At 53.1% G+C, this 16,401-nt stretch overlaps 1 protein-coding gene and 1 pseudogene across 4 annotated transcripts in view; one reads left to right on the plus strand and one right to left on the minus strand.

The window, feature by feature from the left end:
- Positions 1–10,403, minus strand: part of ACLY (ATP citrate lyase) — a 35,582-nt gene extending 25,179 nt beyond the window's left edge. For 2 of the 4 annotated variants that reach the window (XM_037495384.2, XM_037495383.2), the window contains exons 1-8: positions 10,294–10,403; positions 5,666–5,850; positions 4,455–4,577; positions 3,335–3,397; positions 2,749–2,939; positions 2,249–2,328; positions 1,074–1,204; positions 193–311 (exon numbers count right to left, since the gene is read on the minus strand). In XM_037495384.2, the coding sequence (XP_037351281.1) occupies positions 193–311; positions 1,074–1,204; positions 2,249–2,328; positions 2,749–2,939; positions 3,335–3,397; positions 4,455–4,577; positions 5,666–5,824 (866 nt within the window). In that variant the 5' untranslated portion in view covers positions 5,825–5,850; positions 10,294–10,403. The remainder of the gene's footprint in view (positions 1–192; positions 312–1,073; positions 1,205–2,248; positions 2,329–2,748; positions 2,940–3,334; positions 3,398–4,454; positions 4,578–5,665; positions 5,851–10,293) is intronic. The other 2 variants (XM_037495382.2, XM_037495381.2) reach the window with 1 other exon arrangement.
- LOC119231596 (translationally-controlled tumor protein-like) lies at positions 7,168–15,470 on the plus strand (annotated as a pseudogene).
- The last annotated feature ends 931 nt before the right edge of the window (positions 15,471–16,401 follow it).

A 16,401-nucleotide genomic window follows, 5' to 3' on the forward strand; every position in this document is an offset into this window, starting at 1 on the left:
GAGACTGTGTAGGGCAGGCCTTCACCAGAGCCCCACACACCCTTTGGAGATACCCCATGAGTCCTTACTTTGCAAGGGGAGAAACTAGAGACCCACCCACCTCCCCCAAGGAGAGGCAACTTGATCCAGACCCCATGCCTGTGGATGCCGGATGGACCTGGCTGCAGTCCCTTCAGTAGCCCCCACAGTCACCTGTACACAACAGAGGCCCCGCCTCCAGCCACCATGGTCCAGATCCTCCCCTTGGGGTTCAACAAGGTCAGCTTCAGGCTTGCCCCACTTTTAGCATCCAGGTCTGCAATGTAGGCTTCCTAGGACCAGATGGCAACAGGTGGGCCTGGGAGCAACCCCCTTCACCAGGTACCAGATCCCAGTTCCCCCCGCTTCCTACAGACACACAAAGTGATCCTCAGTTGCCCTGATACATTGAGAGAGAAGGGGCTGGATAGGGCCCCCATGTCTGGGACTAAGCATGATGGTATCTTCAAGCACTAAAACCACCCACGGCCATAGTGACTGCCTGGGGACAAACTTCTCGACTCTTCTCTCTCCACCTTTAATCTTTGGCCCAAGTCCCAAGCCTCGTTGTGTCACTCTGCTGTCACTGTTTCTACCCAGGTCCCCATCCAGCACCTGTGTACTTAGCTCCTCAGCTCATCACACAACTCTCTCTCACCCCGCCTGGGTGACATCACCCAAGGTTTGATCCTGCCACGTGGACCTCTCAGAGCATGGGGTGGGAAGGCGCAATTAAAATTCTCAGCAAGTGGCTGTGAGAAATACCTTCCTGACAGGATTAGGGGGAGCCACTTAGAATTATCGAGAAACAACAAATCAAGTTAAAAGCCCAGGGTGGCTGATTGAGAGAGAAGTCTAAAAGGATTCCTGGCTGGGATTCAGAGGCTTGGCTGCTTCCCACCCCTACCCCCTTTGGGGTTTTAAGAAAATTAAATGGTTCTTGGTCTTCCTTTCCTTGCCAAATATATAGCCCACAAGGGAGGCCAAAGATTAGTCACCCCCCACCCCCCGTCCTCCCCCTCACAATCTCCATCTCCTCCCCAGGCCAGCATTACCTCTGGATAAGCCTCCCGCCCAAAGGGGGGAGGGAACTCTATGTCGCCCCACTTCACTTTGCAGATGTAGTCAGCAGTGGCATCCACCTTGGCGGCCAAGTCAAGGACATAGACGCCATCTTTGGTCACGACTGTGAAAACAGTAGAGACATCAGACACCAGCCCCAGGCAGAGGAGACCAGCACCTCCAAAACCCTCCACAGACTCCCCCAGATACCATTCCACGGGTCCCTCCCAGGCCCAACCACGCCCTAGCTGCCAAAAAACCAGAATGGCCCGCATAGAGACACAGATTTCCCCCCATAAAGTAAAACAAATCCTGTAAGACCAGTTTCCCCCTCCCTGACCCATAGGTAATATGACAGGGAAGTCTGTTCTTGTTCCCACAGCAATTTTTAAACATTTTTATAAATTGCCATGCAACATTTCTTAAATATCTAACCACTCACCAACCATGGCCCCGCCATTAAGAATGACAGGTTTAAGGTAGAGGTTGCCCTCAGAACCCCTTACGTGTACACAACTGGGGTCCCTGGGGTCTAGCTCTGGGCAGCCCTGGTATCGGGGAAAGTGGAAGCCGTGGGGTACACTAGGCCCCCAGCCAGCAGGATTCATTTACTGCAAGTCCATCTTCCCTTCCCCCAGGGCCATTTAGTTAATTAAGTCAGCACCGAGCCATCTGGTCCATTAGAGGAGCTGCATCCCCAGCTGGAACCTGGAATCAGGACTTTGTCCCGAGGAGCCCTGGCAGAGCTGGCTCCCGCCACCTGCCTCCTCCGTCACAACCTGAGATCTTGGACCAAGGCCTTCCCAGCCTTGGGGGCAGAGGGCAGTCAATGCCTGACCAACTTGGGGAGGGAGTGGTAGGGCCACCAAAGGGACTGAGAGGAAAGGGCCTGGAGGCTCGGGCAGGTGCAGAAACAGCCAGCTTCTGGAGGAACAGCCACAGAGCACACAGATCGAAACCGGACTTCCCTGTCACAGGACAAATTAACCGGAGGAAGATGGCAATGGCTAAAAAAAGAGGGATAATCACGGTTTCTGAAAACTCAGGAGCCCACCTCAGTGAGTTTGTGCACACACACACCTGTCTGTATTGCCCTCTGAAGGTCAAGGCCAAGGTTATAATTGTAATAACTGGCCCTGACCCATCCCACCCCAGCAGAGCAGGTTACCAAGGGGGTTGATCTCGAGGTAGGTGAAGTACAGATCTTCATAGAAATTGAAGAGGCCGGAGATAAAACTGGCCAGGATTCTAGAGGGGGAGAGACAGTCCATCAGGGAGCAGGCTGAGCAGCACCCCCACAGCAATCTCTCATGGCTACTGACAGCTCAGCTCCACTTCCCGACACTGGACCTGCTGATCCCTCGCTCTCCTCTGCAAACCCTGCTCCCAAGACATCACTCTTCAGCCAGTGAGACGGAAAGGAGCTGTCAGACACAGAGCCAGAGGAGGCAGCAAACAGACAGGGGCAAGGAGGTGAGGGATGCTGACGGCATACTCCGTCTCAGTCTACACCCCCCTCCATGGAAAGGGGAGGGGCTGTGCCCACAGTGTGCGCCCCACCTCCCACCCCAATGCTGAGGTGTCCAGATGGGAAGGCAGCCGCTCCACTCTCTGAGCTGTTCCCAGAGCCTTCCCCGCTGCGACCCCCTGCCCTCCCTTTCACTCAACTCTTTCTTGTCTGCAGGGGCGTGGACCAACAGGCGTTTCTTGATGTCCTCAGGATTCAGCTTCTCATCCACACCGACCAGCAGTTTCTGGGCTTTGGCATCCACGTCGCCCACATCCACACCCCCCTCATGGTGGAACAGGACATAGTCCCCTTCTCGCGTAGCATAGATGCAAACGTAGAACTCCTCCGCCTTGTAGGTGAAGACAGCACATGCAGTGAGTGGGACTACGAGGCCAACCCTGGCCAGAGAGGGGCCCTACCCCTGGGGTCTCATTTCTAAAAGCCGGTAGCAAACATTCCCCAGGGTGGGGGTGAGGGTAGGGGTGTTCATCATTGTCCTTGGGGGCTAACGGGGAGAAGAGGTCACTGATTTACTGGCAGATAGTCCAGACTGAGCCAGTGTGACCAAATCTGGGTGAGGGGGTCCCGCCTAATTCTTTCTCAGCCCAGAAGTCCCCTGTTGCCAGCCCTGATTCCTCCCTGCTGCAAACTAGGCCCTTCTGTCACCTCTGGGCTCCCTGAGCCATGGTTTTTCCTCTCATTATTCGAGGCTTGACAAAGTGCTTGGTGCCACCTCATACATACCTGACTGTGGGGCACGAAGGGTTCAATCAGAAAGTTCTTGAGGAAGCCTCTGGCCTTCCCAACCTACAGAGAGATTGAAGGAGAAAAATCTTGGCTTACTATCCAGGGCAAGGGAATTGTCACCCTCTGCTCCCTCCATCAAAGGTGGGACCCAAAGGTGGGACCCACAACATCTGGCAGAGATTTTTCCAGAAACCAGGGCAAAGGATAACAGAGTCCTAAGCCAAAGAAGTCATCATGAGGTCCCCTCTTCCACCTGGTTATCCTGTGCCAAGCACACTTCAGCAAGTGCTAACCTTGAGTATGCTTTTCCTGCCTCCTCTGGAGGGTGATAAATGAGCTGCTACATTGCTCCACCCCAAAAGCACAGAGATGGGGAGTCATTCCCCCACCTGCAGCCGCATCAATTAAAGAGCTGAGACAAATGCAGGCCATGCCAGGGCTCAGAGCTCTAGTCTGAAAACGTGAGTGGGGCAGGGGAGTGGGGGAGGGAGGAGTCGTAGCTTGACAGGGAAAACTTTTCCAGATTTTCCTGGCTGAGGACAACAGGCCTGCAGAGCTAATCAGTTTGAGTGGGTCCCTGGTGACAGCCGAGGAGAGACAGCCCTCACCCCAGCATGTTCTGAAGCCCCCCCTACTCCTGCCCGCTGACGTCATTGCTGAGTCAGGGACCAGACAGCATCCATCAGAGGTAATGAGCTGCTCCTGCTGCTCCAGACATCCCTGGCACCCCCTCCTAACAGCCAGCTGAGGGGAGAGCATGAGGACCTCCCTGGGGACACTGCTCAGCCTCCAGTCCTGCTGTCTTCTCTCTCAGGGCCTGGAAGCTTGAAGGTCAAACTCCCGCTGCCCCCAGTGATTCAAATGGCAAGCTACCAGACCCTTCTTAGAAACTGAAAAGGAGTTTCCAGAATGAGCCTCAGTCCCACCCCTAGCCTGTCATTACAGAAACATCTCGCCATTCCTATAAGGAACCGGGAATGGCCCTGGTGCCCGGCAGTTCTGCAGGACTTCTACCGTGCCCAGGTTGCAGTCTCATCAGTTGTAGCAGTGATCTGGAGGGGACCACATTTGCTTCTGTTGCCATAGTACATCCACCCGACCCTATACCCAGACTCACTGTGGCCTCCTGTCCCAGTCGCGGCTTGAGCCAGGACTTAACGCCATCCAGAGTGAGGTTGACCCCAACTAGGCCCAGCTTTCCACGTCGTTTGATCAGTTGGTCTGGCTTGACCACCAAGCTCTGGAACGAGGGGAAAGAGCAAGAGGTGATAGTCTGGGCAACAAGCACAGGACTGCGCGTGCAGCTTCTGGCCCACCCCGTTCGCAAAGCAAACCCACCTCTCCGCACCTTCCAGGGTCAGCTCTCGGAAACTTCCCTCACCTATTCCAGCCTGTATTTTTTCTTGACAACCAGGAATTTGGAGCCACCTGTGCCCAGCATAGGCCTGGCACGGAGCAGGCCCTAGGTGAGTAACTGCTGAATGAACACGGGCCCCCCACCCTCCCTATCAGGTATCTCAGCTTCGTAAAATGGTAAACTCCTTAGAAGAAGGACCAGCACCTGTGTTCCCAAAGGAAGAAGAGAGAGCACCCTGGGGTGACAAAGAACCTAAGACGATATCTGTCTGGTCAACCCCGCCCCTGTGCTCGAATCGTATCTAGAAGCCCAACAAACAGCACCAAGCCACTAGCGCACACTCCTTGCCAAGAAGTTCACTACCTCCTCAGGCAACTGTGGCTGCAGCTGCCTCACAGCAGGAGAAAACGCACACCCCTGGAACCACCACCACTGGTCCCGGCCCTGCCCTCTGGGCCCTGCCAAAGGAATCCCCCCAGCACCTTCCCAACAACATCCCTGTGGGAATCTGAAGAGAGCCTCTTTTCCAGACAGCACCCCACCCCAAGTACAATGTCACACTCCCTCGCGGGCCTGACACATTCTTGGTATGCTCCTCTGGGGAGAACCAAGTGCCAGGCAGCACCTGAAATGCTCCCCGGACATCACTGCTGCTCTCAGAGCTCGCAGGGTGAGTGGTCTAGCCAGCTGACAGAGGAAGCTGGAACTTGGGTGAAAGGACCTGCCCCAGGCCCCACGGCTGAACAGGGAGCTGTGATGTGGGCTCTGTTTTGCCGAGCCGAGCCCAGGCTCTGTGTGTGCCCCTCAACATGAGGTGCCCGAAAGCGAACACAGAACCCTGCTCAGTGCACAGCATGCTGCCCACTGAGGCAGGCAGTCTGCCATTCCATGACCTGCTTGGACATCTCCGACAAACAGGTGGCTTTCTCTTCTCCAGCCCCTGAGCAGGGCCCAAGGAGAGGCGGGCTCACCTGACTAAGCAGCCAGGGGTGGTCCTGCAGCAGGCGGCCCCAGTCTGTGTCAGGAGTGACCCGGGCATACTTGAACCGGTTCTGGATGGCCGAGGTGGTACAGATGTACTTGTAAAGGAGTTCTTTGCCCGTCTGCTCCGAAATTGCCTTGGCCGACATGGCTGCAGAGGGACCTGTTTCAGCTGCTGGGTAAAAGGAACTAGTCAGAAAGGACAGGGAATGGGGGTACGACTTCCTCCAGCAGAGAGCACCCACACCCAGTTGCCCGCAGACAATAAAACAGATATCAAACACACAGCACTTTCCATGGCAGAAGAGGAGGATCAGGAAATGATGAAAGAGGAAAGATTTGGGAAAAAAACAAAATGGCATTTCCCACCCCCCTTGGCCTCAGCCCCGTCTCCACTCCCTCAGGCAAACTAGCTCACCCATGACCACATTCATCCTGGAACAAAAGGCAGCTGGATGGGGAGCCCAGTAATACCAGTGATGTGACCCAACCTGATGTGGGCACAGACATGAAAAGACCCTCTGATTCTGCGATCTGTGGGAGCACAGCTGCAACTGGGTGATGCCGGCTTTGCTTCCCCTACAGGTTCTGTCTCCCCCACATCCAGACCCAGCCACTTCACCTTTACACACCCCACCAAGATGAGGTCCAGACCAGCGTTTCTTAGCCTTGAGAAGGATCAACCCCACCCCCACCCCCCACCCCCCCATAGCAAAGAGGAAGAATCATATCAATGCACATTTCTCTTGGGATGCTATACTACACCCCCCCCCACCCGTTACATTCACAGCAGACACAGGGTGGGGAAACTGACCTTCAGTCATCCCACCCGCCCTGCTGAGTCACCCAGCAGCTAACTTGGAGCAAAACAGGGACCTCTCTGGGGCCACCCTATACTGGTCACTTCTAACTGAGTCAGAGCTGGGGCAGGAGGTAGACATCTATGTCCTCAGTAGACATCTTGGTCACACGCACATAGAAACCCCCTGGGAGGTACCTGGAGAATCATAGCGCTATTTTAGATAAAGAATAACAGCTCAAACATGTTAAGAGAACTTGCCTAAGAGCCTAATGAATAAGCAGGGGGACCAAGACTTGTAGCCACACCCTCTTATTCCTGGTCCCCAGAAAACCCCACACTTCAGCCCAAGAGAAAAGACCAGGCCATGGTTTTCGCCTCACAGAAAAAGATCTCTGATGACAAGTTCTTCATCTTCCCTCCCTACTTCTTTGCCCTGACACACCCATTCTCTCCGGGGTAGTGATAGGAGCAAGCTTGGAGAGGAACAGGAGGAAGGGGAGGAAAAAGAAACCAAGTCAAGTCTCATGCCAAGAGCTTAGCCAGCTCAGGAAAAGTCACTCTGACCTCTCCCACAAAGATCCAGAACTGAAGGTGTTGAATTGGCTGGAGGAAAAAAGTCAAGAGCAAATAAATGCAGGCAGAGTTTGGGAGTTGCTGGAAGGTACAGGAAGGTTGGTCTTCATTCCCAGCATGCAGAAGGCCAACGTTCCAGGGGCCCTGCTGCACTTCCCTCCCAATTGGCCAGGGTGAGGCTTCAGGTTCTAATCCTGGCTTGGCTGGCTCCCTTTGCCTCCCAGCTAGTCCCCAGCTCAGCACAATAGGCACATTCAGTCTGGTGTCTGGCCCAAAGTGTGGTAGCTGGGAAGGGGCTCAAAGGTGATGGTCCCTTCCCCTGGCATGATTTCCAGTCCCTTCTGAATTTCCAAAGCAGAGGCCTCAATCAGCCCCAATGCCCCACAGCCCTCCACCCCCACCCACTCTAGCTCCATTTCTCAACCTCCTTGACTCAGACCAGAAAAACTGGTCCTGAAATCAGATGGATACACCTCTCCTCACCACCACCCCCCAAACAGAGTGCAACCGAGGGCACATCCCACTGAGAAAGGAGGGGATAACCACTGACCACTCTGAACAGCTCAGACCCATCAGAAGCCAGTGATCACAAACTCAGGAGGATGGAGCTGTCAGCGAAGTCTCTCTAGCAGAGGGAAGTCCAAAGGATATCCCAGAACAATAATCCCCAAATCTGGCACCTCCCCAAACAGATAAAGACCCAACTTTGGAAAGGACAAAGGTGAGAATAGGGACCGCCTGCAGCTAAAAAATCACAATTTTCTTGAGTCCCAAGAGCCCATCTCCACAGGGTCCTCAGAAAGAGGATGGGGGAGAAGGGCCTCCCCGGTGGTGCAGCGGTTGAGCGCTGGGTTGCGAAGCTGCCTGCAGCCTCTGAGGCACCAGTTCAATCCCCGGCTGCTCCCCGGCCACGGAGGAGGGTCCCACATGGCGCGCAGACCTCTCCTGCCGCCCGCTGCTCCCCTCAGCAGTGTGCTTCAGTCCTTCTGCCTGTTCTGCTCCCCGCTCTGGCTCTGGTGAATTCTCTCACCCTCCCGTGCTTCTGACTGTACCCAGTGCTTGTATAAATAAAAATAAATAAATCTTAAAAAAAAAAAAAAAAAAAAAGAGGATGGGGGAGAAGACACAGCAGGGAGATGAAACTGTCCGTTTACCAAAACAGATTTGCCACCAGAACACTTTGGCTTGGATGGCTCAGATCCTCTCAAGGCCAAGAAAGAGTCCATGTGACAAAGTAAAAGCAAGGAAAGAGTCACATTCACCAATGCAGGTTATGAAGGTTCACAAACCCAGGGAGTGGACTCAGGGGAGATAAATTACAAGTCGAACCAACGGTTCAACAAGTCTTGAAATCTCTCTAGGACAGTGACTTAATCTATTTGAGGTGGGCTTTTTTAGCATCTGAAGAAAAGCCCAGAAAAATGTGCACATACCCAATGATGAAATGTTATCATTTCAAAATGCTGACTTGAAACTGTATATGGTCCACAGACCACCAGTTAAAAACAGAAGCGTAGCGACAATGGCATTTAAGGTGTACACCAATCTGGGACTGGGGAGTCTCAGAGTCCTCCCAAAGTCTTAGGCTGCCTCCCAGGGAACTGAATGCACTGTCAAACTGATGATAGATGGTTTCAGGGCAGAGCTAAGACCCGGGGTGTCGGGTGTGGGGGGGGGGATCCTCTTTGGGGTTCCTAGAATTGTTACCTAGTAACAGGTAAATGTATAAATGTGTATTTAGGGGAAATAATGCCAAGGAACCTGAAAAACACATAAGTGAGTGTGTGGGCTTGATCACACCCCACCCCCCGCACCACAAAAGGGAGGGAACTTATAAGCTGAATGGGATCTTTTCTACAGACAGAGTAAGTGATCCAGGATTGAGTTCATCCACAGCTGCCACTGAGGACAGAAGCAGCCCACAGGGAAGGCTGAATGAAAGGAGTCTATTTCCTAAGACTTTACCCCTGGGACTCAGCCAGTGGGGAGGAATCACAGGGGATGCTACTTAGGGTCTGTCTCTGGGAAGGGCAAAGAGCACTCATTTTAAGGTTAGTATTGCAGAATTCAGTTTTTTGAGAGGACAGGCAATCCCTGGAGTAAAGGACAGGGACAGAATTCTCTGAGTGTCCCCAGTGCAGCAAGCATAATGTTAAAATGGGAATGGAGACATCAGCTGCCAGTGTTGCAGAGCGTTTCCCATCACTGCCCCCCTAGCTGTTTAGGAGGCCCTTCTGGGCAGTCGGGGTCTATAGCTGTCCCTCACCCAACTTTTCAGAAATCCATGGAACTAAGCAACTGAAACACTAACATCAAAAAGTGGAGAGAGATGCGATGTGCTGTGCACTGCTCTCTGCCTCCCTCTCCAAAGTCCTCTCCCCAGGGAGACTGCCGGTGACCCCCGAAAGGCAGAACTCCTTGGAACTGCCCAGTATCTGCCAAGGTTGGAGAGGGCAGCAGACGCTGGGGCTGGCCCTCTGCCAGGCCACACAGGAGGACATCCTCCGGCCCCTTGAGGACCTTGCCTCAGTCAGGCTCGGCGTTAGCGCCAGGGCTGGGCATGGAGACTGGCACCCCGACCATCTGTCGCTGAGAATCTGGGCCCGACGGCACCTCCAGCTCGAGGAGGGTCTTTCTCGCGGGACGGCTCCACGACTAGGTCCTCTCGGCGAGGCCAGGCCTCGGGCTCCCAGAGCCACCCCGGCCCCGCGAGGCCCGTGGCGGCGCCGCGCCCGGCTCGCTCCCTCCTCCTGGGCGCGGGGTGCAGCCGGCTTCTCACAGAACTAAGAGAAAGGGCCTGGGTGCTTGAGGAGGGGCCCGGGGTGAGCGCCGGGGGAGAGGCCCCGCACTCTACTTCCCGTGCCCCGCATCCGGTGGGCCAAGCCGGGTGGGGGCCAGAGGTGGCCCGACCGAGCCCGGCGGCCGGCCCGGGCGGGGCGAGGGGCGCCAGAATGGGGCAAATGCAGCTGGCGGCGGGAAGAGCAGCAGAGGCGGCCCCACGCCGTGCGCAAACTCCGGGCACTGGCGGCGCGTGCTGGGGTCGGCGCGCGGCCGCCCGCCGGGGTCCGGGGCGACGGCCGCCCCCAGCCCCGAAACTTCCGAGCAGGTGCAGGCGGCGCGCGCCGAGCCGAGCCGAGCCGAGCCGAGCCGGCGCCGAGAGGCGGTTCCGGGTTGAAGGAGGCGCGCAGGAAGCGCCCCGGGTAGGTGGCGCCCCTCCCGGGAAAGCCGTCGCCCTCCACTCACCTCTCCGCGAAAGTCCGAGCGCCGCGGTCCCGCCACAGGGCCTGACCCGACGCCACCCACTCTCCGGAGCGCTCCAGCCTCCGGCAGCGCCCGGAATCCGGCTTTTGTCCGGGCCCCGGCGGGCTTCTCCCCGCCCCTATCGGCTCACGGCGCGAGCGGCCCCGCGATTGGTCACACGCGTTCCCTAGCCTGAGGGCCAGGGCTCCTCCCAATTCGCTGCTCGGCGTAGCCCCGCCCTAGGAGGCGGGACCCGGGGGCTGCTGGGACTTGTAGTCCCACTGGGGAGTACGTTCCAGCCCGCGGACCGGCGCCGCCTTTCTGGAGCCGACGGGGCGGGGGTGGAGCGGGGGCGTGGCCTCGGGTGGGGAGATGGGCGGGGCGACGCTGGGAGGAGAATGTACGGGGCTGGGGGCCGTGGCCTGATCGCAGAAGGGCTGGGCTGACCGCCCCTGGATGGGGGAGTTGGGCGGGATAGGGGTTGGGGGAGCTGCTTGTAGCGCAGTTTAGGGACCTGGAGTCGTTTGCCCTTTCTCCATGGGAGCAACTGACGTCCGCATTCTGGACGCCTGAAATCGGCCAGACCGAAAACCCAGTTGCTTAGACCCGTTTTTTTTTTTTTTTTTTTTTTTTAAAGATTTATTTTATTTATTTATTTATTTATACATGCAGTGGGTACAGTCAGAAGCGCGGGAGGGTGAGAGAATTCACCAGAGCCAGAGCGGGGAGCAGAGCAGGCAGAAGGACCGAAGTACACTGCTGAGGGGAGCAGCGGGCGGCAGGAGAGGTCTGCGCGCCATGTGGGACCCTCCTCCAGTGGCCGGGGAGCAGCCGGGGATCGAACCGGCACCGCAGAGGCCACGGGCAGCTTCGCAACCCAGCGCTCAACCACTGCGCCACCGGGGAGGCCCCTAGACCCGTTTTTTAAGCAGCCGCGCCCGGCAGGTTTTCAATTTGCGTGGGGACAACCCTCTCCAGCCCAGTTCAGTCCCAGACTTCCCAGTGTGGGTTAGGGCAGGAGACAGGGCGAGCAGGTAGGGCTAGGAGAGTGCCACTCATAGCACCTTCTGTCCCACTCTGCTCACCTCCGCGCGGAGCTGAGAATTCAACAGGAGATTCTAGCACTTGGCTGGGACGCTGCCAGTCTCCTGCTCGCCCCAGCCAATCCCACATTTAAACACTGGATTAATGAACTGCCCTGTCCCCCCTTCTCCATTACCTGTGAGACATTACATTTTCCAAACGAGAAACTAGGATGACAGGTGCTATGAATTTTGGGGGGAGAGTATTTGAAATTAGACAGTCCTGGACGCCAGGACATATATTTAGTAATCACGTTCTGGAGCTATGCTTTACTCCTGAAGGCGCAGGAGCTGTTCCCTGACCCTAACAGCTATCCAGCTCCAGGAAAAATCATGTGCCAGGCAGCTCAGGTGAAGGGGTCATCCCACTGTGCAGGTTATCTGTATGCCGGAGCCCCTGCCAAGCACTGCAGGTCATACTGACAGTGCAACAGTGTTGCATCATTCTTGCTAACAAAATCCCCCAAGTCTTTCTCCCCACATCCATTTTTGGACATGAGCAGGGCAGCTAAACTTGGGATCTATACCTGAATTAAGTGATTTCTAGTGAGGTCATTTCCTGGCCCCTTCCCTCACATATCCTCTCACGTCTCTCTGCTCTATCCTAGGGAGTCTTCCACCCCTACAGGAATCGAGCTCCAGCCCTTCCAAGAATCCCCCAAAGAGCAGGAATCTGGGAGAAGGATCACCTCGCCATATGTGAAAAAAACATCTCCCATGAAGGTACTCCATTTCTGGACTTGGGGTCTGCAACTCAGGGTCTTTGTGGGCTAGAGGAGATTGTGGTAATGAGGAATCATTTTGTTTTTGTTTTTGTTTTTTTTAAATAGAGGCATGTTTTATTTATTTTATTATTTGTTTGTTTTGTTTATACATGCACTGGGTACAGTCAGAAGCGTGGGAGGGTGAGAGAATTCACCAGAGCCAGAGCGGGGAGCAGAGCAGGCAGAAGGACCAAAGTACACTGCTGAGGGGAGCAGCGGGCGGCAGGAGAGGTCTGCGCGCCATGTGGGACCCTCCTCTGGTGGCCGGGGAGCAGCCGGGGATCGAACCGGCGCCGCAGAAACCGCGGGCGGCTTCGCAACCCAGCGCTCAACCGCTGCACCACCAGGAAGGCCCCATGAGGAATCATTTGTGCAGCAACTATCCCTCTAGTTAGAAAGACACACTCACCCAGAAACAGGCATCCACATGGAATATAAACTAACAAACTCTTATAGGTTAATGTGGCAATAGTGATTTAAAAATATATATATTAAATGCACATGCCTTTTGCCCCAGCAATTCATTTTCTTTCAATTTATCTGTCCGATATACTTGCGAAATATACATAGAAATCTTTGTTTCCTTCACTGTATCTCCAGCACTTTGTACAGGGTTTGGTAAATAGTAAATGCTCAACAAATATGACGATTGATTAAATCCTCCATGTAGGTTTTTGCTGGGACTATGTTAGACAAGTCCTGGGCAGGGATAACAAGAAAGTAACTATCCAGGAAGCAAGGGAGGAGAGGTGCTGGCCAGGAGAGGTGCTGGCCAGAGGATCCATAAGCCAATCAGTGACGTTTTTTGGTTCTCTCTGTGGTCCAGATCCCCAGCTCCAACCTCCACAGGGAATGCTCTCTCGTTCTTAATTTAATACCCTTTTAAATCCATTCTGCCCCCACTGAAGCTCCTTTGCCCCAAATTAATCAATCTTGGTCCCACTTCTCATTTTTCTGTTCCCTGATTTAAAAAAAACTCTTTCACTTGGGCCTCCCCTGGTGGCGCAGCGGTTGAGTACTGGGCTGCGAAGCTGCCCAGCTGCCCAGCTGCCCACAGCCTCTGCAGCGCCGGTTCGATTCCCAGCCACGCGAGGGTCCCACATGGCTCGACAGACCTCTTCTGCCACGCCCACTGCTCCCCTCAGCAGTGTATTTCGTCAGTCTGCCTGTTCTGTTCCCCGCTCTGGCTCTGGTGAAATCTCTCACCCTCCTGCGCTTCTGACTGTACCCAGTGCTTGAATAAATAAATAAATAAATAAATAAATAAATCTTTAAAAAAAAAACAAACTCTTGGGCCTCCCCGGTGGCGCAGCGGTTGAGCGCTGGCTTGCGAAGCTGCCCGCAGCCTCTGTGGCGCCGGTTCGATCCCCGGCTGCTCCCCGGCCACCGGAGGAGGGTCCCACATGGCGCGCAGACCTCTCCTGCCGCCCGCTGCTCCCCTCAGCAGTGTACTTCGGTCCTTCTGCCTGCTCTGCTCCCCGCTCTGGCTCTGGTGAATTCTCTCACCCTCCCGCGCTTCTGACTGTACCCAGTGCATGTATAAACAAAAACAAACAAATAAAGAAAGAAAGAAAGAAAACATGCCTCTATAAAAAAAAAAAAAAAAAAAAACAAACTCTTTTGCTTTTTGCCACATCCTTTGTCTTGTCCACTACAACTTACGGCAGGTGAGAAAGGAAAGAAAATCATGTGTCATGTGTCTCCCTCACCTAACCGTGAATGCTTCAAGACAAAAAGTGACCTTGTTTATTTATTTTGGCATCCCCAGTGCCAAGTGGGGGACTAGGTACACGTTAGGCTCTTGTTGTATTCACGACTGGATAAACACTGCAATGTACATATGAATGAAAGAAATTATAGGGGAAAGGTTGGGGGGGAAGGGGTGATATAGCCAGAAGGGTCTTACCTGAGTGTGTAGTTCTAAACCCACATCTCTCCTTGCAGCAGCCAGAGACAGGGGCTTACAACAGAGGCCCATCATGACCCAGCCTGCGAAGAACCAGAGGACTTCTCATTCCTTTGACACTCATTTCCTGCCAACACTGAACCAGTCTCCAGTTGATGCCAAGGACCCACGTGCCTGTGTGTGCCAAAGAAGCCCTCCAGGGAGGTGTGGTCAGAGCCAGCATATGTGCTTAGAAAAGATTCTGCAACCAGACCAACCAGCTCCTGCTGGGCTCTCCCCAGAGTCAACCCAGACTCTACTCTCACCCTGTCTTAAAAACTGCAGCTGCCACCTCCTACCAGGTGTGTTCCCGTGAAATTCCCTCCTCTTGCAGGAAGCCTTCCCTTAGAAAGGCAGTTTGCTACTTCCTGTCCTAAGATAGCATCTGCACAGCTCCCCCCATATACAGATCACTTACCCTTGACTTTTACTTGACATACTTAACTTTATCTCTGACTGAGTTCATTATTTTTGCCTCTTGCCTCTCACTACCATGTTCTGTGTTAGGGAATCTTTCAAGGGCAGGCAGAAGCAGAGGTCATGGTGTATAAATAAAAGTTGCCAGGCTCCCTCTGGGCCAAAGTTTCTACCCTGACACCAGTCTTAAGAGTTTAGTTTTTAGCAGCCTGCTACCTAACCCCTACCACTATCACCCCCTGCTCTGCCCCAGTACCACCCTGTACCCCTTCACCATCCCTCCAAGTGAGTCCAGCTGCCATCATGATTAGCTACAGCAGGACCTCAGCAGCTAGGATGAGTAGTTCTCTGACAGATACAAGATCCAGTTGGATGGGCTGTACCTGCAGTTGGAAGGGAAGATAGTTAGGAGGACAGAGACCATCACTGATGACTCCTCACTGGTAGAAATGCCTCCACTGAAAGTCCCAAAAGCACAGTAACTACTAGTGTTGATACTGACATGAACCATCACTTGCGGGAAGCTAGCTTTGCAAGAAGCCTACAAGATGTGTATCAAAAATCATGTGAAATCAATTAACAGCAAACTTGAAGAACAGAGACTAGAAAGAGTAAAACTTTTTAGGACAGATGCTGCCAAACAAATCATTCTTGCTAATTTCAAAAATAACCAGTTTTTCATTAGTAAAATCATGAATCCGGATAGTATGGTTGCCCTGCTGGACAGTGTGACCCTGTACATAGTTTTCTTTAAGGAGGGTTTAGAAATGAGAAAATGCTGACAAATTTGGCAATTACTTTGGGCTCTATCATGTGTCATCATAACTGCCTGCTGCTTTTCATCTACACAATACCAGTCAGACAAATGAAACTGAAGTCATCCTGGGCTCTGTTTATTTTGACCTTGGTTTATTTGGAATAGAGGCATTATTTTTAAGGGGGAAAAAAACATGTCACATAGGTTTGTTTAGAAATAAAATGGATTTTAACTCACTTGAGAGAATACCTGTTTAATGCCTATTTAAAATCATTCTGTATAATATTCCTGGAGAAGCTAGAGTCTGGTTGATGATTTCTCATAATGATTTAACATGATTTCTTAAAACTTATAGTTCATATCTCATGAATTCTTTTGATTTTTTTCTCCAGCCATCTAAAAATGTAAACATCACCTTAAAGTCAGACAAAAAAAAACAGGTGACAGGACAGGCCAATTTGTCAACTCCCTTCGAGGGAGTTGAGCAGAAGACTTTCAGGAGACTGCCAGATTTCCCTAGAACCTGGTTCTACTTGTGTTATGATAAATAAACTCAGACAATACTTTAGTGTAGTATCTTTTTGTCCTTTTGGTAATCTTTTCCAGCATTAATGGCCATTTGTAGGTGATGAAATGTGTATCAAATCTTGATACAGTTATGCATATGGTCTTTCCTTTTACTTCAACTCAATTAAGATTGCAACTCAAAATTAAGACTTTGATTCTTTTTTTTTTTTTCATATATTCCAGTCCCAGATGTTGTCTGTAGATGTTTTCTGAGCACAGTCTTTTTTTTTTTTTTTAAAGATTTATTTATTTATTTATTTATCTATACAAGAACTGGGTACAGACCAGAGGTGTGGGGGGTGAGAGGATTCACCAGAGACAGAGTGGGGAACAGAACAGGCAGACTGACTGAAACTCACTGCTGGGGGGAGGAGCAGCGAGTCAGGAGAGGTCTGCTGCGCCATGTGGGATGCTCCCTGGCTGGCCCGGGAGCAACTCATGCTGCAGAGGCTGCGGACTCTTTCATAGGTTGCGTCTCAACCCCTTGCGCCACCAGGGAGGTTCTCCTTTCATTTTATACGTGTGCATTCTATACAGACTTGATGAATACCTGCAATGTGCCAGGGCGCTGGGGCAACA

Source organism: Talpa occidentalis, unplaced genomic scaffold (genome assembly GCF_014898055.3).
Source record: "Talpa occidentalis isolate TD23 unplaced genomic scaffold, MPIMG_talOcc4v2.1 talOcc4.7, whole genome shotgun sequence".
In the NCBI taxonomy this organism is placed as follows: Eukaryota; Metazoa; Chordata; class Mammalia; order Eulipotyphla; family Talpidae; genus Talpa; species Talpa occidentalis.